The sequence below is a fragment of the Oryctolagus cuniculus genome, chromosome 4 (assembly GCF_964237555.1).
Source record: "Oryctolagus cuniculus chromosome 4, mOryCun1.1, whole genome shotgun sequence".
Classification (NCBI taxonomy): Eukaryota; Metazoa; Chordata; class Mammalia; order Lagomorpha; family Leporidae; genus Oryctolagus; species Oryctolagus cuniculus.
Window position 1 is genome coordinate 160,413,833 of NC_091435.1, and position 25,526 is coordinate 160,439,358.

At 47.1% G+C, this 25,526-nt stretch overlaps 2 protein-coding genes across 15 annotated transcripts in view; one reads left to right on the plus strand and one right to left on the minus strand.

The window, feature by feature from the left end:
• THRB (thyroid hormone receptor beta) overlaps positions 1-17,129 on the minus strand; it is a 401,819-nt gene extending 384,690 nt beyond the window's left edge. For 2 of the 10 annotated variants that reach the window (XM_070072869.1, XM_070072870.1), the window contains exon 1: positions 16,117-16,255. The gene's annotated coding sequence lies outside the window, so the exon portion shown is untranslated. Of the gene's footprint in view, positions 1-15,210; positions 15,477-15,664; positions 16,256-16,383; positions 16,473-17,059 lie in introns of those variants that run through there. The other 8 variants (XM_070072863.1, XM_070072868.1, XM_017346748.3 and 5 more) reach the window with 7 other exon arrangements.
• LOC138849401 (WAS/WASL-interacting protein family member 3-like) lies at positions 16,129-21,737 on the plus strand. 5 transcript variants are annotated; one of them, XM_070072873.1, is made up of 3 exons: positions 16,129-17,011; positions 20,028-20,136; positions 20,794-21,737. In XM_070072873.1, the coding sequence occupies exons 1-2, from the start codon at positions 16,262-16,264 to the stop codon at positions 20,046-20,048; spliced, it is 771 nt and encodes a 256-aa protein (XP_069928974.1). In that variant the 5' UTR covers positions 16,129-16,261; the 3' UTR covers positions 20,049-20,136; positions 20,794-21,737. The 5 variants fall into 5 exon arrangements, 4 of the variants coding, with proteins under 4 accessions (XP_069928974.1, XP_069928975.1, XP_069928977.1 ...); XM_070072874.1 differs by having other exon boundaries at positions 21,505-21,737; XM_070072876.1 differs by having other exon boundaries at positions 16,129-16,909.
• The last annotated feature ends 3,789 nt before the right edge of the window (positions 21,738-25,526 follow it).

Below are 25,526 nucleotides of genomic sequence, written 5' to 3' on the forward strand. Positions count from 1 at the left end.
CTCCTATCCCATGAGAACTAGGATCATAAAAAATGGGTCACTATAACTTATGAGAAGCTTAGGGGAGAGAGGGATTAATATTTGGAAGTAGGGGCTGGGCATTTAGCCCAGCAGTTAAGATGCTGTTTAAGACACCTGCATATAAGAGTTTCTGGGTTCAAGTCCTAACTCTGGCTCCTGACTCCAGCTCCTGCCTAATGCAGAGCCTTGGAGGCGGCAAGTGATAACTCAAGTACTTAGATCCCAACCGTCCATGTGGGAGACCTGGATTGAGTTTCCAGCTCCTGGATTTAGCCCAGGCAAGCCAGGCATCATTCATCATTTGGGGAATGAAACAGTAGATGGTAGATTTCTCTCTCTCTCTCTCCCTCTCTCCCTCTCTCCCTCTCTCCCAAATAAATAACTTTTCAAAAGCTATTTGGAACAGAAGCTTAAAGCAGTGCTTTCCAATGGAGATGGTTTTTCCCTTTAAGGGACATTTGGCAACACATGTAGACATTTTTGGTTGTCACAGCTGAAGGTGGAGGGGAGTGCTAATGGCGCTTGTCAGGTAGCATGCCAATGACAAGAAAATCTAAAGCATTGTGGATGCTGCCAGTGCCCTGACCACACCTGTGCACACCACTTCCATGTCCACTGTATTGACTTCCTTTTTTAAAGATTTTATTTCTTTGCAAAACAGAGCAAGAGAGAGAGAGAGAGAGAGAGAGATTCCATCTGTTGGTTCATTTCTCAAATGGTTGCCTTCACCAGGGGTGCCAGGGCAAATCCAGGAGCCAGAAACTCTAACCAGGTGACCCACATGGGTGGCAGCAACCCAAGCACTTGAGCCATCATCTGCTGCCTCCCAGGCAGATTAGCAGGGAGGGGGAACAGCCGAGACTTGGACCAGCACTCCAATATGGGATACTGGTGACCGAAGAGGCAGCTTAACCGGCTGCACCACAATGTCAGCCCCTGCTTTGTCTTCTGATTGCTAACATCTGCCTTTCTTTGCCTGGTGGCTTGCTCTTGGCTACCCAACTGGAAGTCCGGAAATACCAGGACATCAGTCACCTCCAGAGGCAGCTCACCTAATGCTTGCAGGTTTTCTGAATGTGTACCCACTCCCTTGCCTCTTGGGTGGGACAACCACTGGGCTCTCTCCAAGGGCTCCCCATCGCTCCCCCAGCGGCAACTGGCTTGATAGTGCTTCCTTTATTGGCGCTGCTCCTTCCTTGGCTTACTCCATCTCCCTCCTATCGGTGTTTTCTTCACCTCCTAAAATATAACTCCTCCTAAAAATAACTTCCACGTGAATGTTCAGAGTTTGCCTCTGGGGAGCCCAAACAGATGGCAAATGTGTTAAAGGAATAGTAGGCTGAGGGTTACTGGATGATCACGTGATTCTGATGTACGTGCTCCCTGGGTCCACCGCCTGCCTCCCATGGGAAGGGTCCAGGAGTACTAGAGACTGGTCAGTGTTTGCATATTGGGGTCCCGAATCATCAGAGTCCTTTGAACCCCAGGCTCTGGCCCCACTTCTTTCATTTGCTGAGAAACACAATTCCAGGCACATCCCATGCTCTCCCATGGAGTGAATAAGCAAACCATATCTTTAGCTCATGAACTGTAGGGATTCACTGACTTGGGAGCACAAACCTAGCCTCGGTTGGTCTCCAACAGCCCTGAAGTCACAGTTGCACAGGAAGTTTCCTTAGTATCATCACTGACTCAGAGAGGAGGGTCTCACTGCAGAGCTGGGAGGAGGCAAAGATGAATAGGAACGATGGCCCCGGTTCAAATGAAACTTGAATGAATTACCAGTGGGCATTGAAAACCACAAAACAGCAAAAATGAAACAGTTATTTCAAAACACTGCTAGACAATGAAGAGAAATGAACCATAAAACTCCCTCGGGGCGATGCCCAATCATTCAACCTACATGTAATGGAAATTCTACCAGGCTAAACATCTTAGGGAAAAAGATGGCCACAGAAACAGCTAGGAGTTGTGAAAGCTGTCACAGGAGCTCTACACCCAAGGGGCTCTTCACAAAAAGGAAACGTAAAGAGAGAAGTCGCCTGACACTTGCCAAACAATCTCAGAAAGTTGTTCCTGCAGAAACCTGAACCCATCTCCAAGGGAGGCCCTCACCGACCCCCTAGGGTCCGGCCACCAAGGCTGGGGTCTGTTCACAGTAAGTCCATCTCCTTGCACATCCTCTGCTTCTGGACTTTTCACTGGGTTCTGTCTCTGCAGAGAACATCCCCTCCAGGGTCTTGAATCCTTGCTAACTTAGCTGATGAGAACAAGAGTCCTTCTATCTCATTTCTTACATGTGTGGATGGCTTTCTGAAAGCATCAGTTTTTTGAAGGGAAAAGAGCAGCAGAGCTTTTCTACAGGACAACCTATTCCCTTATTTATAATGCAGGACAGCAGGGCCTTGTAAGTGTATATTCTGGTTCAGCTGAGGACACAGCATGGTTCGCTTTAAAATTAGATTCATCCTAATTATATGAAAACAGCCCGCGTGGGGTTGGCCGAAACATCAGAAAAGCATTACTCAGCACCTACCTACTGGTCCTGCCTTCCAGGCAGCACCAAACTTGATGAACACACAGTCCCTGCCCTCTTGGAACTTAAAATCTAGCAAAGAAATATCTCATTGACAAATATGCAGTCTGGACACTGAACAGTGGAGAAATAAATATAGTCAATGACAGCGCCTGTGCACACAGGGGTGAGGGGAACGTCCCTGAACTGGCATGTGACCGCAGGCACACAGACAGGAGCTGGGTCTCGACACTAATTGCCCAGGGCAGGGTTTCAGGAACTACTTGAATAAAGGATATTGGGAAGTGGGACTGACACATGGGCAGGGGAAAAGGCAGACTGGATGTCAGGGAGCAGAAACGTGAATGTGGCCAACAGACAGAGCAAGAACACAGGAGGGGAGGGGTGGCTGTGGACAAAGGAAGGGCAGTGCTTGGCTAAGGCACCACATTCAGCACGAATGGGACAGCCAAGTGGCGTTCCTGGGACTGGGATTCTGTGCTGGTAACTTAACATCTCGTACTCTGCAAACCCTGAATGTCCACCACGAATCTCAACAACAACCACGGAACACGCTTCTTGGAGGCTGAGAAGTGCTAGGGCATCCAAAAATTAGACAGCTACCAATAAACATATCATCAAAATTTAAAAGCAAATAAAAAAACAAATGCCACAAAATGGTCAAGGAGATTTAGAGGCTGACTTTTGGATCTCTCTCTTTGATTGCTTGCCTTTTGGAAAGTATCACCCTGTATTTTCAGGGTGCAAATATACTCCATGCCGCCAATTTTACAAATTTTATAATAATAAAAGGAGGGCTGGCTTTGTGGCACAGTGGGTTAAACTGCTGCTTCCAATGCCCGTATTCCATATTGGAAGAATGCTTTGAGTGACTCCCAGCTGTTTGGCTTCTGATCCAGCTCCCTGCTAATGTGCCTGGGAAAGCAGGAGAAGATGGCCCAAGTCCTTGCACCCCTGCCGCGCACATAAGAACCTGGATGGAGTTCCAGGATCCTGGCTTTGGCAAGGCTCAATCCCAGAGATTGTGAGCATTTGGGGGATGAACCAGCTCTTGAAAGATCTCTGTCTCTCCTTCTATCTCTGTCACTCTGTTTTTCAAACATATAAATTTAATAATAATAACAAAATGATCATCAAATTTGTTCCCATGTATTGTGTACTCACCAGGCAATAATAAATCCTGGCTATGCAGTTTAAAGCCAATATCTCATTTACTCTATCCCACAGGGTTGTGATGTAAGTATACTAGATCCTCTGTATCTGTGGGGATCCATATCCATGGATTTAAGTGACTGTGAATCAAAAATAGTCAGAAAAAATGCGCCTGCACTGGATATGCACAGACTTTCTTGTTGTGTCATGATTCCCCAAACAGTCCACTCTAGCAATAATTTCCAAGGCATGCACATTGTATTGGGTATTGTAAGTAACCTAGAGAGGATTGAAAGGATACAGAGGGGTGTGTGGGGCTCATAGGTAAATACGATCCACTTTGCATGAGCGCTTGAGCATCTGTGGATTTGGGTATCTGCAGGCCTTCCTGAAACCTAACAAGGGACGAGTCCATCCACACTCATGCGTGCACTGCCAGAGTGAGTGTCTCCTTTGGTAGGAGTTATTTCAAGTCCCAAGTGTTTCTGAGGTTGCAATTAAAAAAAAAAAAAGAAGATGTATTTATTTTTTGAAAGGCAGAGTTACAGAGAGAGAGAGAGACAGAGAGAGAGAGAGAGAGAGAGATCCTCCATCCACTGATTTACTCTCGAAATGATCACAACAGCCAGGACAGGGCCAGGTTGAAATCATCAGGAGCCAGGAGCTTCCTCCAGGTCTCTCACGTGGATGCAGGGGCCCAAGCACTTGGGCCATCTTCCACTGCTTTTCCAGGTGCATCAGCATGGAGCTGGACTGGACCTGGAGCAGCTGGGACTTGAACCTGAGCCTGTATGGGATACTGGCACTGTGGGCAGTGACTTCACCTGCTGAGCCACAGCGCCAGTCCCATGAGGCTGCAACCTTAGAGTGTTTTCTTCACCCAGCCACTGAGAGTTCCACAATTTGTACACCATATCAGTATTATTTCCATTGTACAGATGGCATGACTGAGGCACAAAGCAGTTCAGTAACTTGCCAGGGAGATCATGGCTGGGAGGTGGCAATGTCAAGCACACATTCCATCCTCCTTCCAATACTTGTGTGGATTTCCATTGCCTAGTCTACCATTTCACCTCCACCTACCTCTCTAGTGCCCAGGCTCTCAACTAATCCAGGACCCAGGACACCCAGCCTCATACCCCCCTGCAATCACTAGGCCAATATGGGGATGGGTTTTTTATTCTGCTTGCTCTGTGATAGGAAATTAACACAGGACATCCCAGGAGCCCACGCTGTGGGATTCCTTGAGCCCCAGACACTCCAATTGTGGACCAGAAACAAATTGGGAATTGAGAACACTGCTTGTTCCTTATTGAACAATACCAATAATTACCCGAATTTTGTGTCTAAGTGCCATGTCAGGATTAACTTCCTAATACTGCAAGTTTAAATGTTCTCCAAAACATTTCAAAACATTTTATAAATATAGACTTGTAGCGTAGAACATAGTCTTATCCAGGCCCATGTAAAGGCAAGGAACTTCTCATTTTTTCTTGTCCCAGGCACGATACTTCTTTTCCTTGGACAGTCTGACTTCTTAGTAACCCGGATTGCAAGTGCACTTTGTGTCCCCTTACTTCTCAGAATAAGGCATTTTAGTAAAAGTTAAGTGATAAGGTTTCAGAGAGGTAAAATGTGCAGTTAGAAGGTGAGGGCCTGTTCTTTGCAGCACCCTCTATTACCCATGCCTCTCTCAGGTTTCCTTTCAGAGGAAACCTTTCTATAGACTTGGCTAAATATTTGATAAAGCACATTTATAATTTGGGAACAAAACACGTGAACATCCTTTTTGACTAAAAGACAAGGTGCTCCATGGTAGTAAACTATTATAGGATAAACACTAGAATAAATACTAGGAAAATTCTTTAGTCAAGATATTATGTAATGAGTCATTTAAATAGTCTAAAGCTCTTAAAACTATTCCAGGAAAATAGCTGCAATACCTCTGTCAACATACCAAGAACTAGCTCGGGCCTCTGCTCTCGGCATCTCAATTAAGGCATTTACTTTTTTTTTTAAAGGGGAACAAACATTGTATTAATAACTAATGATTAATATACTACTATTATTCTATACTGATCCAATGCAGTAATATTTTGAAGATATCAAGTAAAATAAAATATGGTGTTGAAACTTACTGGCTGCCTTTTACTTATTTATAATGTGGTTGCTAGAAGACTTTAGACTGTATGTTTGGTTGACATATTTCTGTTGAACAGCGCTGGCCTGGTGGGGATGAGCAAACTACAGTCTACCACCTGCTTTCATAAATAAAGTTTTATTGGTACACAGCTATGCCCATTTGTTTACAGATTGTCTACACTGCCTTCATACTACAATAGCACACTTGAGTGGTTTCAACAAAGACAGTTGTGTCCTGAAAAGCTGAAAATATTTACTACATGATCTATTACAGAAAGTGTTTGGCATTCTTTGGCTAAAGATAACTTTGAGATTATCTAATTCATTTATAATTACCACTGTATGACTAAGGAAGTTAAAGCTCAGATGAGCAATGAAATTTGTTCAAAATACTTTCATTTCGGTGGTATTTCCATATACCATTGTCTCATTCATTCTCTTCACTTATCTCTCCTCTTAATCACTATAGAAGTAAAATCTCCATCAGGTAGAAAATCAATATGTAATCCTAAATGATGAAACACAACAATGTCAAAGTTATTTTAATGCAGGCATGCAGAATTATGTTTCTGTTGGGCAGGGGAACTGTAGGGATGTAAGTTGAATGTCGGACATACCCTTGGAGTTATATTTAACCATGGAAAGGCTGTGAGGTGGTCTTTAAGTTAAACTAACTCTGAAAACACTTTTAAGAGAATCTATCGTGTAATCTATTTGCAAATGAAACTTGAAATTCCCTCAAATGTAGAGCTAACCTGCTAAAAATATTCATTATTAGAATGAAATTAGAGAACTTTTGCCACATGTTGGAGGAAGTAAAATCTTTTCCCACAGACAGACCTGGAACTGTCTCAGCCCCAGCAGCTCACATCTCTCAGGCAAGTTTTCCCAGGGTCCCTAACTTGGCTTGGCACCTCCAGTCTCCGTCTCACTCAAGACCTTCCCCCAAAGACTCCTCTAAGATACAAATCTGATTTTCTGAACATGCTTCAGCCTCCTCACGCTGTCAGGACAAAGTCCATCTTCCTGATTGTAGTCAGAACAATCCTCACCATCTGGTTCCAATAGCCTCATTTACTGTCCTTTGCATACCAGTCAGACCGAGCTCTGTGCGAGGCCCCTTCCCTTCCCCCAACCCACACACCATTTTCTGTTTGTGCATCATGTTCCTTCTGCCTAGAACCCTCCCCACCTGTGATGATGTCCCCAGTGGACACTCTGCTTCCCACATCACTGAACTCATCAATCAAATTGCAATTTCCTGTTGAACTATTGGTACTGTCACCACTACGAAGAGCTAATATTTAGGAACACTTAACTGTGGGTCAAGCACTACATTATTCCATTTGATCTTCACTTATAATGGATAAGGGATCTAACCACACTCAAGGAAGCCAGGTGACGCCAGGATGTGAATGCACACATTCTGACTACGTAGCCCTGGTTCTTAACATCTGCATCAGTGGTTCGCAATGAGGCGATTTTGCCTCCCAGCAAACATTTGATAATCCCTGGAGACATCGTTGGGTGAGTGAAAGCTACTGGATCTAGCAGCATCCAGTGGGCAGAAGCCAGCGGTGTTGCTAAACATCCTATGATACACAGGATAGTCCTCTTGCCGCAAAGAGTTATCTGGCTCAAAAGGCTGATGACTCAGAGGTGCGGAAGAAATTGTCCCAAATGCTACTAGTACCTCTTGCTGAGAATCACTGCTGTACACTGAATCACTCCCCGCAGATCACCCCAGGAGACTACGAGCATCTCTACGGCAAGGAGTTTTAAATGTTCACATGATGTCTTGTACATACCATCGTTCCTGGCACCTGTTAGGTGTCCAGTGCATTTAGGATGAATGGAAGGATGGACTTCGGGAGAAAAACAAAGTTTATTTATTTTAAGGCTCATTTTTGTGTGTGTATGTGTGTGGCAACTCCAATACAGAAATCTGAACACCTATATAAAATGAATAGAAAACATGCATGTGGAGTCCACTCAAGATCGTATTTCCACCTTCTCAACATCTTGTGTTTATTGGTGCACAAAGTCTGAGGTTACATTAATAAGCCAGGTGCCCAAGGCCACAAGGAGACATTTTTCAAATTTTGTCTAACTACTGTGCCACAGAATAAATTGATAGATTCACCATCTACCTAGGCTATTAACTTAAATTAACCTTAAGAAAAGATATTCTGAAGCCAGAGTTGTGACATAGGGCATTAGGCTGCAGCCTGTGACACAGTCATCCCATATGGGCGCTGGTTGGAGACCCAGCTGCTCCACTTCTGAACCAAATACCTGCTGGTGTGCCTGGGAGACTGCAGAAAATGGCCAAAGTTCCTGAACCCACGTGGGAGACCCAGAAGAAGCTCCTGGCTCCTGGCTTTGGTCTGGCCCAGCCTCAGCCAGTGCGGCCATTAGGGGAATCAACCAGCAGATGGAAGATCTCTCTCTGACTCTGTCTCTCCCTCTCGCTCTGTGTAACTCTGCCTTTCAAATAAGTAAAAATAAAACCTTTTTTTTTTTTTAAAGAAAGATATTCTGTAGAAAGTTCCCCTGGTTTCTTCTTCTTCCTTATTTTTTGAAGTAAATAATGTAAGAGTAAACAATATTATATGTCCCCTATTGCTGCTGGAAGTTAGAACTAAACCCATTTTCTCTATCTTCAGTTAGTGGGATCAGAAATCACACTTCGGAGAAACCGAAAAAAGGCAAACACCTCCACAGCACAAATAAGCTAGTCTCCAGCTCATGTAACTCAACCAAGATGGTCCCTGACTTAGAATGGTTCACTCATGCTTTCTCCGGGAAGGAGATGCGTATTCAGTGGAAACTAGACTTCAGATGCGGGATTTTGATCTTTTCCAGGACTTCTGACGGGCGTGTGATCCTCTGCGGCCAGGTGGGCGGGAGCGGAGAGCAGCTCGCCGTCAGCCCGGCGGTCAGGACGGGGAACCCCCGGCGCTCTGCAGCGCCCCGCGCGGCCAAGCGGTGCTGTGCAGCAAGCACTTTACACTCACATTTTCAACTTACGATGGGTTTGATCGGGCATGACCCCATCGTAAGTCGAGGCACATCAGTACACAAAAACATCAGACATGAGGAAAGATATAGATCATGCTTTCAATATTTTTAAAGCAACCGGAATTGTAGCAAGATTTTTTACATCATCCCAGAACTCTTCAACAATGTATTGACCTGTGTTGTACACAACTGCTGGATTTTTTTTTTCTGTGAAAAAAAGCAAAACACTTCTGCTGTGGAGCACGATGCTGTTCCTTTGATTTGTCACTTGGTATAAAATGTAGTAAGAGGTCAAAATGGAGGAGGCTAACTTGCAAGTGTAATAGAGTGAACTGTTCCTAAAGATCTCTTGTACTGAACTTCAGCCCCTGGAGGTTTAACACACTCACACATTGCACGCACAGACACACACACACACACAGATACACACACACACTCAAAAATAGGCAATCAAACAAGCTTTTCTACCTCCTCCCTCACCACTGCCTTGGACAACACACACTAGTATAAAAAACAGCTCTGAAAATTTCTGCATTATGTTGTTCAACTCAAGGTTTCCCAAAAGTAATTGATCATAAAGTAAAAAAGAAAGTAGTAAATAAAAACAAAGTCGATTAAATGAGGATCTGCCCACGTATTCAGGAGTAAGTAGAAGGGACTGGAAACGAGACTAGAGGCTTGGGACACCAGCTCACCTGTGCCATGTTTCATCACCATCTGGAAGCTGGGAATGGAAGCACAGCAGAAGGCAGAGGCCTGTGTGCCTTTCTCACTGTATGTGCGAACCTGACACACATTTGTCACAGAGACAGACTCCGCATGCACAGACATGCACGCTGGTGACACATTTACGTATATGGGAGAAAAACATGAGAAAGAGGACCAAGCCGGGGAAATGTCACGATCGTAATCACAGAACATCATTTTCTAGCCGCTTGCTCTGTGTAGGCCTCACTGACATCTGGGAAAAGCCAGGGTCAGGGAGAAAGTCTACCCCACAAAGTCAGGGAGAAGCACCATATGCCGAGAGCAGCAGAATCCTCAAGAAGTTCCAAATGTCACAAATACTATGACAGAACCACGACTGCCATCTCAACTCTCCCCAGCACTAACATTCCTGGGTCCCCCAGGAGTCAAATAAGCACAGGACATTCATGGAGAAAGAAGACACATGCGCTGTCAATGTGCGTGCCTTTGGTTGGTCATGCTTTTGCATCAATCAACTCATCATACATGACTTTCTGATAAATCCCTAAATTCTTGATCACAGAAGGGAAGCCAAAATTCCCTGAAGGCCTTCTTTTGGAACTAGCAAGTTGACTGAGTAACTGCAGATCTATCCTTTCCTAATTACTACAGGTGCCTCATCTATTGTCTACTCTTAGAGCACACACACATATAATACCTATATACTTATACATGCGTGCACAATGATAAAGAGTAAAATATGAATTTCTTTTAAAAGCAGGATTAGGAAACATCAAAATACACAGACAAGGAAAAATAAATAAAGCAGAGCTCAAACATGTTAGCCAGAACCCTCCTCATCCTGACAAGCTGGGCCATGAATTTGTCTTTTGATTTCCTGTTCTTCAAACACTTTCATGCAAATGTCATTTAATTTTTGGTAATTGTCGCCCAGCAGACAGTTCAAGGTTATATTTTCTGGCAGAAGCCTCAAACCAGATATTCTGGCTTGTTAAGAGCAGATCCACAGAGTGTGCAAGAGGGTGAACACCGTGATGAAGCACCTTCTGGGAGCTGCATGTTGGGAGGTCTGACCGTCATGATGGGAAGGCTCCAGCGTGACTTCCTGGACCAGCAGTCAAGGTTCCTGGGTTCTAATTCCAGGCTCCCCGGAATTGCTACTTGGAAGAGATACCTAAGTTCACAGCAGAGCTCCGTTTCTCACTCAATAAAAATAGTACTGCACAAGAAGAGCTGCCAGTACAGAAAGTCTCCGAAGTCCCCAGAAATTAGGACAGGAGAGACCAGAGAACATTAGCATTGAACGTGGATCACTATTCCAGCTGTCAGTTGGCCAGACTCCTGAGAGGAGGCTATGGAAATGCATTACTTGTGACTCAGTGATTTGGAGCCTGCCCGCCACTTGCTTAAGTGACATAATTGACTAACAAGTTTGGGAACTTAAAGGGCAGAGTGAGCATCCTCCTGCAGAAACTTACCGGCCTAATACATTCAGCCCACGCCACTTTGACACAAGAGAATCCTGGGTGAATCCCGCTGGAATTGCACTAATACACACAGGCTGCAGAAACCACAAAACAGCTCCCTCCTCAGGGATAAAACAACTTTTATTTCATTTGGGGTCATATGAGAAATTCTAATGGGCTATACATTTCATCACAATGGATGATTATTTATTATAACACATGCACATCCTCTCATGGGTCACTGGGCTGCACGCTGAACTGTCAGACGCCTAGCAGGACCAGGCACACAGTAGGTGCACAGACATATGAAGGCTGAAAGAGGAGTGACAAGCAAAGAGTCAACAACTTTAAATAAAGCAAGGGGTTAACTTGCCATGCATTGCTCAACCAGCTCTGACACCAGAACAAGCCCTTCTAGCAAAACAGTCAGCTGTGATCTGGACATATGATGCAATCCAGGCAGCAAACATTCACTTTGGACAAAACCAAGTCAGAAGATGACACTTAATACCCTCACAGAAGGGAAAGAGGAGCACCGGCCCTCCCCACACCACCTTCCATCCATTCCTCCAAGTGTTTGATCTATGCTCCAGCGCTCAGCTCTTAACTGGGCCCTGGGGAATCAAGGATAGACAAACCCACACACAGCCCCTCACCACACCATAGAGGTGGCAGCAGAAATTGAAACTGACTGCTCTGTAGGAGGAGAAGGGCCACACAGACAGAAGCGCAAAGCATCAGGGCGGCTCGTTCTGAAAGGTTTATGGTCATCGAGCCATCTTCAAGCGCTGGGATGCCCTGTCTTCTCAGATTGCTCTCAGACACTGGATATTCGAGAAAGTTAGCTTAAAAAGGAATTGCTGCCCATTCATTCCTCTAGGTTTTCTGAGCTCTGTTTCTGCACTGGGGACTATGGCCAGCACCTCCACCACTGAACCATCCCAGGTTGGGCCCCCAGAGCCTAACTTGCATGCTGGGTTCCCTTTTACCGTTATGCCTTCTGGACACGTTTTCCTCTTGAAAACTGGTGAAAGACGTGACCATACAAATGGCTTTACCGCACTTTCTGTAGAAGTGAAGCTCACGTGTTGTCTATGGTACCTGAGTGTATACTAGTTGCAGGTGCCATGGTAAGCACTCTATTGTTATCTGGTCTGTCTTTGCAACTTTCATCTCCAGTCTCCCCTCTTTTTTTCCTGTTAACTTGCCTACCAAGAAGCTCAGAGCCAAATTAAATATTCTAAAGCAGCAAACACTTAGGATTTTAGATCATCTTCCAGCTTCTGCAAGACTTTGTTCTTTCTCTCTCTCATTTTGTGAGATTCTTATTATGCATTTACTCAGACACATTTCTGAAAGTTGATACTCAATAAATAAAAACAAATGATCATAATCATCACGGTCATTTCCTTTATTCCCAATTGGCAAGAATTTCCATTAATAATTAATTTGAAGATGACCCCTTGAGTATCATGTCCTGGCCACTTGAAAACTCAGATAATGCAATATTTCCCACAACCACCTGGTTCAGAATATTTTTATGAAAATGTGAAAGCGACAAGGGGAAAAGTTGGCTGATCTAACTACAGCATGTAGTAATTACCAGGCTATCTCCAGATCTATCGCCAAGGGCTACTTCTCTTCTGCAGGGTCCTGACTGTCCCTTTGTGCCCCTTCCCCATCAACCACTACTGCAGATCAAACCATGCCACCACACACTCATGGTCCCCGTAGGGCTGCCAAGGCCAGAGACACTGCCAAGGCCTGCTGAGTGAGAAGATAATGCTATCACCCAGTGATGTTTGGTCCCTGGAATCACTCTTAGCCTTGACAGTGCCTCTGGAACTCATGATTCTGCTGAAATTCAGGGAGCTGGAGGATGGTGCCGTCAGAGACTCTAGGTAACAAGCAAGGCACACTCTGCTCCTGAGGATTTCCGAGTGCTGAAGGCACGAGCTCTCGGGAGAAACTCACAGAAATGACTGCATTGTCACGGCACAGAATGGAGGGCCAGCTTTTGTCTCAAAGAAAAAGAGAGAAAAATAAGCAAAGAGTGAACTCTATGCACATACAGCACAGATCTTGGCTGCCCAGTTGGCGCCCACTTGGGAAGCTTCGTCAGACATTTGGGGGAACACAATGATACTTGGGTGCAACAATTAATTTATTCAACAAGGATTTACCCAGCACCTACTCTGTGCCAACTACTATTCTATATGCTGGAAAATCAAGCATGAGGCACCATGACCTCTATTCTCCTGGGTTCTATATTCTAGGGAAGGCAGACAGGTAATCAACAAGTATCAGTGGAAACGAACAATTCAGATCCCAAATAAGATCCAAGCAGGAAAAAGAAGGAAGCAACCAAATAGCTGAAAGGGAGTAAGCGCCTCCCTTTGCTCAGGTGGTCATGAAAGAGCTTTCTAAGAAGGTGACATATTGTTTTACACTAAAATGAGAAAGAGCGAAAGAAACCAATCACCTTGACTCTGATTTCCATCAAAAGGATGAGCTTACTATAAAAAGAAACATGCAACCCATTGGTAGTTCCACACACCCCATGCTGCAAAGGATTGCAAAAATCCCAGAAAGGAAATGGAATCCACAGCCTTCTCTCATCTTAAGGAGGTTTTAGAAAATCATCCTCACTCAAATAGACTGAACTAAAAGGAACGTCTTAACCCATCACCAAATTACAGCAGAATTCACTACAAAGCAGTTAAAGGGGAAAATGAAATATTTATTTCCCTTTGTAGCCTAAGTTTATGAAAGAATGTTCCAATGTCATTGGGATTATGGGTTTGCATTGTAATGCCAACAGAAATTGCTTCCTTAAAAAAATCAAAAGCAGTTCTGTAGTTATATTCATCTACTTTGGCTCCTTATGAAACAAGGACAAATTGTATTTACTAGCAGATGGTTCCACTTCCAATATATAGTAAGCCCTTGAAATTAAATGAAAATAAGATCCTGACAGTATCTGTTTAACACGCACAAATAATAAATGGGGGTTTGTTCACCAATGCCTTCACAGAGAATACCCCACACACATCAATTAGTACTGATTTTCTGTTAGAGTCCATCAAAACGGCACGAAAACATGCACTGTTCAAAATACTTTGCACTGAACCACCTTTCTCATGAATGCTTTCTAGCGTCTGACTTCTTTCAAAATTAGAAATAATTAAGCAGCAGTGAACTGGGGAGCAAATCAGTCACCACGAATACTCAGAATGAATCACAGAACATTTTGACCGAAATGCGATTTTTATCCTTTTGCAGTGCAATGCATGTAACATACTGTTACAGCGTACATAAGCATACTCAACTAAGGCCAAATCATGAATGAAAATATGGCCCAACAGGTGTACGCGACCTAATAATATATTTGCCATGATAAAAACTGCTGTTCTCTGATACCAACACACTGCAAGGTATGCCTCACTTCTTCAACTACAGAACAGGTCTTTAAAAAGTGAATCTCACGCCTACCTCAGACCAAAGACCTGCTAAGTGGAAGAATTGATTTCCAATGTGTTTACTGATGGATCTAGACGTGCGTGGAGAGGGCAGGATGGCAGTCTGAACCTGGCTTTTCAGGTAACCGCTCTCTTCCTCCTCCGACTCACTTTACCAGTTGTTATGCTTCTAGACTCTTCTTTTAAAAATCTCGCGTTTGGCGGAAATCGCATGCTTTTTTAACCTTTCATTAATAATAACAACAACCACCCTTCGCGTTTCCTCCTCCGTGGAACAAATCAGAAGGCTTAAAATTAGCACTACGAATAATCTCACAATGGTCATTGGGAAGTCCTCCAACAAAAATGACAGCGGCAGCTCGCGAGGACGAAACGCAAGCTCCCCCGTGGCGAGCCCGTCCCTGAAGGCTGGGGGGCGCACAGCCGGCACGACCACCCGGAGGCCACCCGGAGGAAGAGGCGCCCGCCCCGGGTGGCTGCCCAAGCCGCCGCCGCTGTGTGTGCGTGAGGGGGCGGAGGGAGTGGAGTCGCCAGGCACCCGCGGCAGCGCACGCCAGCCTTCGGGATCCTTCTGCTTCCAAACCCCGAATGCCCGGCCAGGAGGGAAGGGTCGGGCGCACGAGGGTAGCTGCAGACTCACAGTCCCTTTAAACTGCCCCCCCACCCCACCCCCGAGCCTGCCAACCTTTTCCGAAGCCCCGCGTCCTACAACTTCCTCCTCATGGAAACTTCCACTGCGCTCGGCGCTGAGGATGCCAAACTCCATTTCACAAGGAGCCTGTCAACAACTGGGCTTGGGTCGCAGGCACAGAGCGGCTGCTATCCTAGGGGGCTCCGGCCACCCCGGCCCGCCGCTGCCCACGCCGCGGCTTCCCTGGCCGCCCCCGCCACCGCGAGCTGCCCGACGCGAGCCCGGGGGGCGCCTTCTCCAGACCCGGGCGCCGCAGCCCCGCGGAGCAGGTAGCGAGGGCGGCTGACACCCCGCCGCCCGCCCGCCCGCCCGTGCGCGCGCCCGCCCTTCAGGCTCCCGCAACGCCCGTCACCACCCCCGCCGGCCCTCCGGACAGCTGCAACTGTCGCCCCTCAGCCGCCGCCCCGACCCCTGCCGCCGCCTCCGCGCGCTCCTCTCGCCCAATTACCGGTGCCGTGGAGCCGGTGGGGTCGAGCGCCCCTGCCCGGGGAGGCAGCCTGCGGGCGTTTGCCCGAGCCCGGGAGCAGAAGGTCTCCTCTCCCAGCGCACTCACATTATTCATGCAAAGTTAATCCCCGCCGCGTCACGGCCGCCCGCCCGAGGATGTGCGCCTTCCTTGGCCAAGCCCCGCAGTCTCCACCCTCCTCCGCCCCCTCCTCCCGGCGGCGGGGTCCCGGGCAGCGCCGGCGACGGGGCGTCGCGCGACTCCTACAAAATGTCAACTCCCCGGGCGACGAGAGGCGGCCGCAGCCAGGGCCGCGCCGGCCCTCCCCGGCCACTCCACTTTTATAGGCGTAGCGAGCGAGTGCGGCCGGGATGCCCGAGTCTCCGCCTCTCCGAGCCCCCCGCGCGCGCGCCCGGCCCGCCCCGGCCCGCTTCGCGGCGGCGGCGCTGCCTTACTCCGGGCCCGGGGCGGCTGCTCCGCGCCGGATCTGCGAACCGGTGACCTGGATTCCCCTCCCGTCCTCCCGGCTGTCCGGTTCACGCGGCGGCGGCGGCGGCCAAGAGCAGGCAAACCGGGCTCCACCAGGGGCGCAGTGAGGAAATGGCCTCCTGGCCGCGCACCCCGCCGCTGCCGCCGCCGCCCCGGGCCACCGGGCCAGGACCGATGCTCCCCGCCCCCCCACTCCCCTCGCCTTTCCGAGGCCAGAGCTGCCCCATGCTCACCGCGCCTGTTTTGCGCACCCGGACCCCGGGCCCTGCGCCCCCGCCACCCCAGGGTCTGCCGCCTCCGCACCTGCTTTCCCAGGTGCGGCGCCCCCCCCCGCACCCCCGCCTCCGGCGTGCCCTCCCAGGGGTAGTGACGTCGCCATGGGTTGGGTGGCCTCGCGTCCACCCACCCGACTGCGTGCGCGCGGAGGTGCGCATTTGGGCGTCATTCCTCCAGTTGGAGACGTGGAGGGAACGGGGAGCGGGTGGCACGGGCTCGCGGGGGGCGACCTTCCGGGGCACGGCTGACAGCGCGGCCCGTGCCGCCGCACCGCTGCCTCCCGCGCCCCCGAACCACTTGTGGCGCGCGCGTGTCAGGACAGCGCGGCGCTCTGGCTCCTCCTGGGGCCGCCCGCCCGCCCGCCCGGCAGGCCGTCTGGCGGTTCTCTTTGCACCACCACCCGGAGAATGGAAGTTTGGAACGTGTCCGGCCGGCCCGGACAGGGGACGCCCTTCGTCCCTGCTGCGCACACGCTGGGGAGAGGTGTGTTCGGGGCCGGGTCCCTCCGCAGGTCCCTGGCGGGACGGCCCGGGAATTCGGCTCTGCCCTGTCAACGTACGCAGCAAACCCGGAAGACAAAACCGAGTGAGGCTTCTGGGCGAGTTCTGTCCCCGGAGAACGGGGGCCACCCACCTCCAGTCCTGAGGGCCCGAGTGGGCGGGGGGCGGCTTGGGAGGACGCAGGCGGCTCGCGACGTGAACGGCCAGACCTGGAGCCGTACTGCGCACCCAGGCTCCTGAAATGGGGGCGGTGGGAAGCTGCGGCGGCGACAGCCCCTTTGGGCGGCTGAGCACGTTTGTTTTCTTAGACAATATTGACACAACCCCGACCTCGTAACTCCGTATACACGCTTATTCGTGTGGCACAGTGTCATAGAGCCACGGCGGTTTGTAGCTTCCACCGTCCGGGGAGCGTTCTAGATCTCCGGCCGGGGACACGTGTTGTTTGGGTCCAGCGTCCCCTGAGCATCCCAGGGAAAGGGGCCGGAGGCTGCCGCCGACCCTGCAGACCGCAGGGCACAACCACAGCGGTGAACTCTCGCCGCCTCCTGCACGCGCAGGAGCTGGGAAGCAGGCTGCAACCCCCCCAGGCTCTCCCGCTACGGAAAGCAGCCTTTCTTATCGGGCTCCCCGGATCCAGTGCTCCTTGGGTTCTTCCAGAGAGCCCAGAATAAGGCGGCACCCCAGGACTGGCGAGCGCCACGATTCTCCTAGGCAGAGAAGTTTGCTGGGCTTTGCTCCAAAGCTGCCCCGGGGTGTTTTCGGTTGATTAGGAGGGAAGCTGTGCAGGCTACACCACTTCTTCCAAAAAGGCGGCCCCCTGGTGGCTAACGGTGGGTGGAAAAGCTGTGGCCGAGGAGGAAGAGGCCCGGGGCAGGTGGGCCGTGACCGTGAACCAGCAGGATCTTCCTGCCTTGCAGGGACCACGGTGCTTTGTGGTCTTCTGCAAACCTTGAAAGGAGGGAGAGAAGTGGTCACGCAAGGCCTCCTTGGAGACAGGCCCTAAAGTCTGCTGGTTCTCTTCCTGGGTTTAACTTGGAGCTTTTTTTTTTTTTTTCTTTTGCTAAAAAAACTGTTGCTTCCCTTCGTTGGAAACAGAATTGTTCTTTTCATCTCATTTTCCTGGAAACTTCTGAGTCGATTCAGGCATTAACGAAACAACCCGGCATTCAAACAATCTATGAGACTGTGGCTGTAAAATATTATTTAACAATATTATTTAATGCACTGTCATTGAAGCAACAGGAACTGCTAGGATTCCATTGGAACTGACCCTCAGATTGGCCTGTTGGTAAAGGGTTAACAACAAAACAGGACACTCATTTTCATAAGCCAGGACCCTGCAGGAGGATGCCATGAGGACCTGAATGAAAGCAGAATTTATTATCCAAATTTCGGAGCATGTGGGTCTGTGTCGCCAGGCAGCTCCCTGAGAGGGCACGCCATGGCTGTTTTCAGGACTCGTGATCACATTTCACCAGGTTCTATAAATTTCAAGCTGATGATTCAGTTCAAGGAAGCAGTTCATTCATAGATTCATTCATTCAGCAGCCACTGGTGTAGGAAAATGAACCACAGGATCCAAAGGGCTGAAATTAGTCCATGGTGAGTGTGGCTGGAGGTACAAGGTCTGAGCCCTATTTAAATTTTCAGATATTGTATATTATAGGTGATTATTGCATTATTTTTGATTTTTAAAAAACTTTCCATTACTTACTGAATTTTTTGGCATGTCCTTCTATTTTGTACCTAGGTCAGCTAAGCCTAGATCATGCCCTGCTGTGCCCTCGGTGTTACCAGAGTTTAATCAGAGAAGTAAAATTCAAGTTAGAATTTAGCCTGTGTGAAAGATAATTGTTAGATGGCAAGGGACTTGAAGACAGAGGGAGAGAGATGGAGGTGGGAGAGAAAGAAAAATCAAGGAAGGGTTCCCTGAAAGAGATGTCATTTGAAGCCGTCCATCAAGGGTGGACCAGATTTGTGAAAGCGTGTGTGGACTCTCGGGGGTACCATTCTGAGACAGAACCATGGGTATTCTTTCATGCATTAGATGGCTGCATCCCTCTGCAGCTGGCTGTGCAGCCAAATGGCTTAGCCCTGGAGATTCTGATTCTGTCTCTTTATTGTTGGTTCCTAGAACTTAATTTTTCTCTGAGGGCCCCAGGGATTGTGGTCCATAAGAGCTGGATGGGAAGATATGATCTTCACAGCCCTTTAGAAATGACAGACTCTTAGGGAAGATGACAGGTTCAAAGGGAGTTCAAGGGTAAGGGTTCAGTGAGAAAGGTATGAATACAGTCACCTCTCAGTATCAGAAGGGATTGGTTCCAGGACTCCTTCCCCCAACAGTATCCGTATCCGCAGGTGCTCAAGTCCCTCCTACAAAATGGCTTGGCATTTGCATATAACCCAAACACATCCTTCCCTATATATCAAGTCATCTTTTTCTGGATTCCTTAGAACACCTAATGTACTGTAAATGCTATGAAAATCATTATTATACTGTATTTTGGGGGAAATTATGATGAGAAAATTTTCTGTACATGTTCAGTACAGATGCAAGTTTTGTTCCCAATCTTTTTGTCTTGTGGTTGGTTGACTCTAAGGATGGGACATCTGCAAATCTAGAGGGTCAACAGTATATACCTCTACGTGAGAGCTATCAAGGAGGCCAAGATAGAGCTGGAAGAATGAGAGGCTTCCAGGGAGGATTTTCTACATAAGGTCACTAGGTGGAAATTTTGATAGAAGCCAGTGAGAGGGAAAGGCAGAGCTGGCTGTGTTATTTGCAGGACCGATACAAAATGAAAATTGAGAGCTCTTTACTGAAGAAGCTGGGAAAAATGGCACCAAAGGTACAAAATGTAAAGCTGTCTCCTTTTTCCATGTTCTGTCTTTGGAATTGTCAGGATTTTTTTTATTTGTTGTTAAATGTCCTTCTAAGTAAGGGGAAACAAACCTGAAATTTTAGGTCATCTTAGTATTTTGCAGTGTCAATTTTCAGTGCAAATATAAGAGCATTGGACTCACATGTGAAATTAACGAAATTATATTATCTGTATTTTGTAGCTCACATATACATATGTGTTTTGTTCTACCAGAGCAGTGGAAACATGACATGAAACTGCCCTTCTTCATACCTGCCCATTCTACCACCACTCATTGGCTTACTGACGAGTGAGGACGAATTGCAAGGAAAAGGAATTACATGTAGGTTACTCCATTTTTCCTTTTCCTTCTATGTCATCATTTTCATAGTAAGTGATTAGTTAACACAGGGAGGTAATGTGAATAAGAAAGGACATGGTTGTTGCCTTCTTCGTTCAAACAAAGTTCCGTTTGGAGCAGAAGGCATGTGTTGTAACCTGCTTACTTCGTAGCCCCCCATGAGTTTCCTGAAGTCCTGCAGTTTGTGGGTCCAATGGAATTCAGTGCTTGTGAGTGCTGTCTGTGAGTGTAGCAGTGAAAAATTGCTGTGGACATGCATGTGATATGTACATCCCATGTTCAAATACATGTGCCACTGCCCCATCAGACTTCACTTACAAGGTAGAAGTTCAAACATAAAATTATTAGGAATTTCAATCTGATGATAATAGGATATTGAACTCAGTGCCAGTCCCCTAGCCAGGCTCCATGTGCACAGCTTTAGTGACCATGAACCTGGCCTTGGGGAACAAACTTGATCCTTTGCTGTAGTAGAAGCCTAGAGTATGTTGAAGTGCAGTAGACATTTTGGCATGATCAGGCCTAGCAACTCATGGCTCCTACCTGTATAACATGGCTAAACAGGATTTGGGTACTGTCCTGAATCCTCCACATAGTTTTCAAAGAACTCAAAGTATTGTTTTGCACTCCATTCCCTAGATGGGCAAGCTGACACACAGGATGACACAAGAACCTGCTCAGGCTCGGGCCCAGGTGCTGTGGCAGAGGGTGTACCCTCAACCATCCCATCATCATCATCACATCACCTGTGTGCACTAAAAGAGATCGCAGGGCAAGTGCATGAGGCTGGAAAAATGGGAGCATGTTCTGGGAGTCATGAGTCATCTTCATAGCTCCTTGCTGAAGGGACTGCTGTGCCCCAGGCCAATCAGAAGAGGGCCAGGCAGGCATTTGGTGTTAAGAGTTAAGATGCTGCTTGGGACACTTGCTTCCCATATAGGAGTGTCTGGTTTGAGTGCCAATTAACCCCCCAATTCCAGCTCACTGCTAATGTGCACCCTGGGATGATTGGGTGATAGCTCAGGTGGTTGGTCCCTGCCTCCCACATGGGAGACCTGGATTGAGTATCTGGCTCCTGTATTCCACCTGATCCAGCACCAGCTGTTGTAGGCATTCGGGTAATATACAAACCAATGGAAGCACACGCTCTCTCTCTCGCTCTCTCTCTCTCCCTCTCTCTCTCCTTTCTCTCTCTGAAGAAAAGGAGTGGTGGGGTGAGCAGGGGGGAGAAGAAGGGAGAAAGAAAAGGCCTTTTTAAAAAGTCATGCATGTAGGTAAGGCTGCAGTCTGTGATGCCAGCATCCCATATGTGAGGTGGTTCAAGTCCTGGCTGCTCTGCTTCCAATCCAGCTTCCTGTTAATGGCCTGGGAGAGCAATAGAAGAAGGCCCAGGTACTTGGGCCCCTGAACCTGTGTGGGAGACCCAGAAGAAGCTCCTGGCTCCTGGCTTAGGATCAGTGCAGCTCTGGCTATTGTGGCCATTTGAGGAGTGAACCAGCGGATGGAAGACTCTCTCTGTGCCTGTGCCTCTGCCTCTCTGTAACTCTGCTTTTCAAATAAATAAATAAATAAATATTAAAAAAGGAATCATTTTTTTTCTTTAACTAGACACAGCTAAAATAATGAGATAGGTATGAGCTTATTAAACATGAATATGAATATAGGTCCTAAACAGAAGATTGGGCTAAAAAAAAAGTTCAGGGTGATAATATTTTAGGTATGTCTTATTTACATATAGTAAGAGAGACAAATTCTAAGTGTTTGGTTTGATGAATTTTTATATTTGTATATCCCCAGAACAAGACAGAAAATATTCCCAGAATGTAAAACATTTGTACTTTTTCTTTGTCGATTATTACCCCCTTCTGCACGTAACCACTGTTTTGAATTCTGTCACCATTGATGAGCTTTCCGAGAGCTTGAACTTTAAATAATTGGAATCATACAACGTATTCTCTCTTACACCTGGCTGCTTTCACTCAGTGTAATGTTTTTAGATAACTGTACACTATTGTGTGGATCAGAAAGTGGTTCTATTTTTAATTTCTGTTTGACATTTCATATATAAATATAACATAATTTGTTTATTCATTTTCCAGTTGATAGACATGTAAGTGGTTTCTGGTTTGAACTAGTTTGAGAATATCACAAACAAAGCATTATGAACATGCTTGAACAATGCTTTTTGTGGATATGTGCTCTCGGTTGTCTTGCGTATGTGCTTAGGAGAGGAATTGCTGGTCATAAATCATCTCTGAATGACTCTGCAAGTTCTCTGGGGTGTTAGCGCAGTCCTGAGCAACTCAAAGATGATCAATTAGCATCTTCTGACTTTGGTTCATTTTTACAGTGATCACAAACAGAATAGTGAAAGTCTGGTAGAACCTAACTTGAGTCAATATTATACAGTATCACAACATGAAAGTGCAAAAAATAATTAGAATTGAAAATCAATATTGCCTATATACCAATTATCTAATTGCTGCTGCAAAACATTTCTTAAGAACTAAGATACAGACTAAAAACCTGTGTAAAAATGAAGATACTCATGTATTACAGTGCATCAAGAAAAATGTAATGGGGGAAAGGAATGTAGGAACGCCATAGCATTTACTAATGAAGACTTAACTTCCTCCTGTTTCAGAGATAGTTTTTTTTTAATTTTTTTATTTTTTTTTATTTATTGACAGGCAGAGTGGACAGTGAGAGAAAGAGACAGAGAGAAAGGTCTTCCTTTGCCGTTGGTTCACCCTCCAATGGCCGCCGCGGCAGGCGCACTGCGCTGATCCGATGGCAGGAGCCAGGTGCTTCTCCTGGTCTCCCATGGGGTGCAGGGCCCAAGCACTTGGGCCATGCTCCACTGCACTCCCTGGCCACAGCAGAGAGCTGGCTTGGAAGAGGGACAACCGGGACAGAATCCGGCGCCCCGACCGGGACTAGAACCCAGTGTGCCGGCGCCACAAGGCGCAGGATTGGCCTAGTGAGCCGCGGCGCCAGCCTCAGAGATAGGTTTTTTTTTTTTTTTTTTTTTTTTTTTTTTTTGGACAGGCAGAGTGGACAGTGAGAGAGAGAGACAGAGAGAAAGGTCTTCCTTTGCCGTTGGTTCACCCTCCAGTGGCCGCCGCGGCCGGCGCGCTGCGGCCGGCGCACCGCGCTGGTCCGATGGCAGGAGCCAGGAGCCAGGAGCCAGGTGCTTTTCCTGGTCTCCCATGGGGTGCAGGGCCCAAGCACCTGGGCCATCCTCCACCGCACTCCCTGGCCACAGCAGAGAGCTGGCCTGGAAGAGGGGCAACCGGGACAGAATCCGGCGCCCCAACCGGGACTAGAACCCGGTGTGCCGGCGCCGCTAGGCGGAGGATTAGCCTAGTGAGCCGCGGCGCCGGCCCAGAGATAGTTTTAAGATGACCTCAGTCATTGCTACTGGACTGTAATGACCTATGCTCATGATGAGTGCACAAAAAATTCAATACTTCGTTAATTATTTGTCAGTCACTGAAGAAATCTAATGAATCAAGACACATACATTTTCCCAACACATGTCAATTAAGTTAACTTCTACTTCTCTTTTGTAATGTTTATATAAATAAAAATCAAAATGTAATTTTAAAAATTTAGTTAAAATACTCTTTCTGCTTAGGAATGGAATAAAGTGAATCTTATTTATTTTCATGGAGAAGATGGATGTGTTTAGATCTGATACCACATATAACATGATGATCATGATTATGGACGATTTTGAGATCTTTAAAATTCCTGAATGGGGGCCAATGCTGTGGCGTGGAAGGTTAAGCCTCTGCCTGCAGTGCCAGCATCCTATATGGGTAGTCCCAACTGCTCCACTTTGACCCGGCTTCCTGCTAATGTGTCTGGGAAAGCAGCAGAACATGACCCAAGTGCTTGGGTCTCTGCACCTATGTGGGAGACCAGAAAGAAATTTCTGGCTACTGGCTTTGGCCTGGCACAGCTTCTGCCATTGCAGCCATTTGGGCAGTGAAGCAGCAGCAGAAGATCTCTCTATTTACCTCCCTCCTTCTCTCTCTGTATTTCAGCCTTTCAAATAAATAAATAAATCTTTTTTAAAAAAAATTCCTGAATGATTCAGATGTGCAGAAACAGTCATAAGTTTGAATTTACTTGTTCTGTCAGCTTAAGTGAGCTTCTCAATTTGAGGGCAACACAGGTCTTAGCAACAGCTCCTATTTTCACTCAGTGTTGCTCTTTTAGGATAAAACTCCCCTCATCCTTGGCTTACAAAGCAAGACACAAAATATTCATAGGGAGCGCCTACAAACACAACTGCAAAATCACATTCTGAGTGCCTGTAACTGCAACGCTAGGAAAAACAATCAAATCCAGAGCTGGTGCAAGAAAGCCCCGGGTTTTCAGTTATGCAGGCTGAGAGCAAAGCCATCCCCGCTGGGTAGCACAGGTAAGGTGCTGACGCAGGATATGAGTTTCGGCTTTGCGTCCTTTCTGTTCCTGTGATCTGGGGACATAACTTCTAAGCCTCAGTTTCCTCATCTGGAAAAAAAAAATGGACACAACTATCATACCCATCTCACAGGGAAGTCTGTAATCCTAGATGGCCAATGCTATGCAGAGGCCACGGGCGCATACTACTTGGCTTATCAATGTGATCTCTCGTTATTTTGGAAATAAGGAATGCATAGGATTTGAAAAATTAGAAAAATGACAAAAGCCCAACTTTTATCCTGAAAGGGAAAGGACCTTTTTTTATTTTCAAGTTAACTACTCAACAAATACTTACAAATACTCCCAACAGCACACTGCCTGCTACCCAGGCAGGCTATTCTGGGTGCTAAAGACAGAACAGTAAGCAAGACAGCCAAACTCTTTCCCTCTGTGAGCCTTCAACGTCATTGAGTGGGATGTCAGTTCTCTGAAGGAGGGGCTTGTCTATCTTTGGCAAAGATGAGCCCAAACCTAAATACATGGCTGAATTCAGACTTGCAGAAGCGATGTCTTCTGGAGACAGATTCCTTTTGCTGATAAACAAGGACTAGCTTCTAGCAGTGGCCTTTTGGAGGAAATGACTCAATTCTTAGGGCTTTTTGTGAGTAGTTTCCCTGTGACATAAGCTAACTGCTGCAAAATTCTTAAGTTTCTCTAACATGAAGCATCTAGAATGCTGGTAACTTTTTTTTTTTTCCTCCAACACAGGACAAAATAGAATCATCCGGAAATCTCCAAGTATTGAATTTGTAGCTAACGTGGTCTGAACCAGGCTCATAGTTACTAGAGTGCCCTTGGCCTAGTCATTTCTTTCCTGGTCGTCCCACGCATATGAATAAACACAAGGGATCACTCTAAGTGAACCCCTCCTCACTCTTGTGTTCTAAGAGTCCATGCAA

Bases quoted from the DNA above. Each gene is read 5' to 3' on its own strand.
- LOC138849401 (XM_070072873.1), top strand. From the start codon at position 16,262: ATGGCCTCCTGGCCGCGCACCCCGCCGCTGCCGCCGCCGCCCCGGGCC. The intron at 17,012-20,027 runs GTGAGGCTTCTG...TTGTTCTACCAG, and splicing joins AACCCGGAAGACAAAACCGA to AGCAGTGGAAACATGACATG.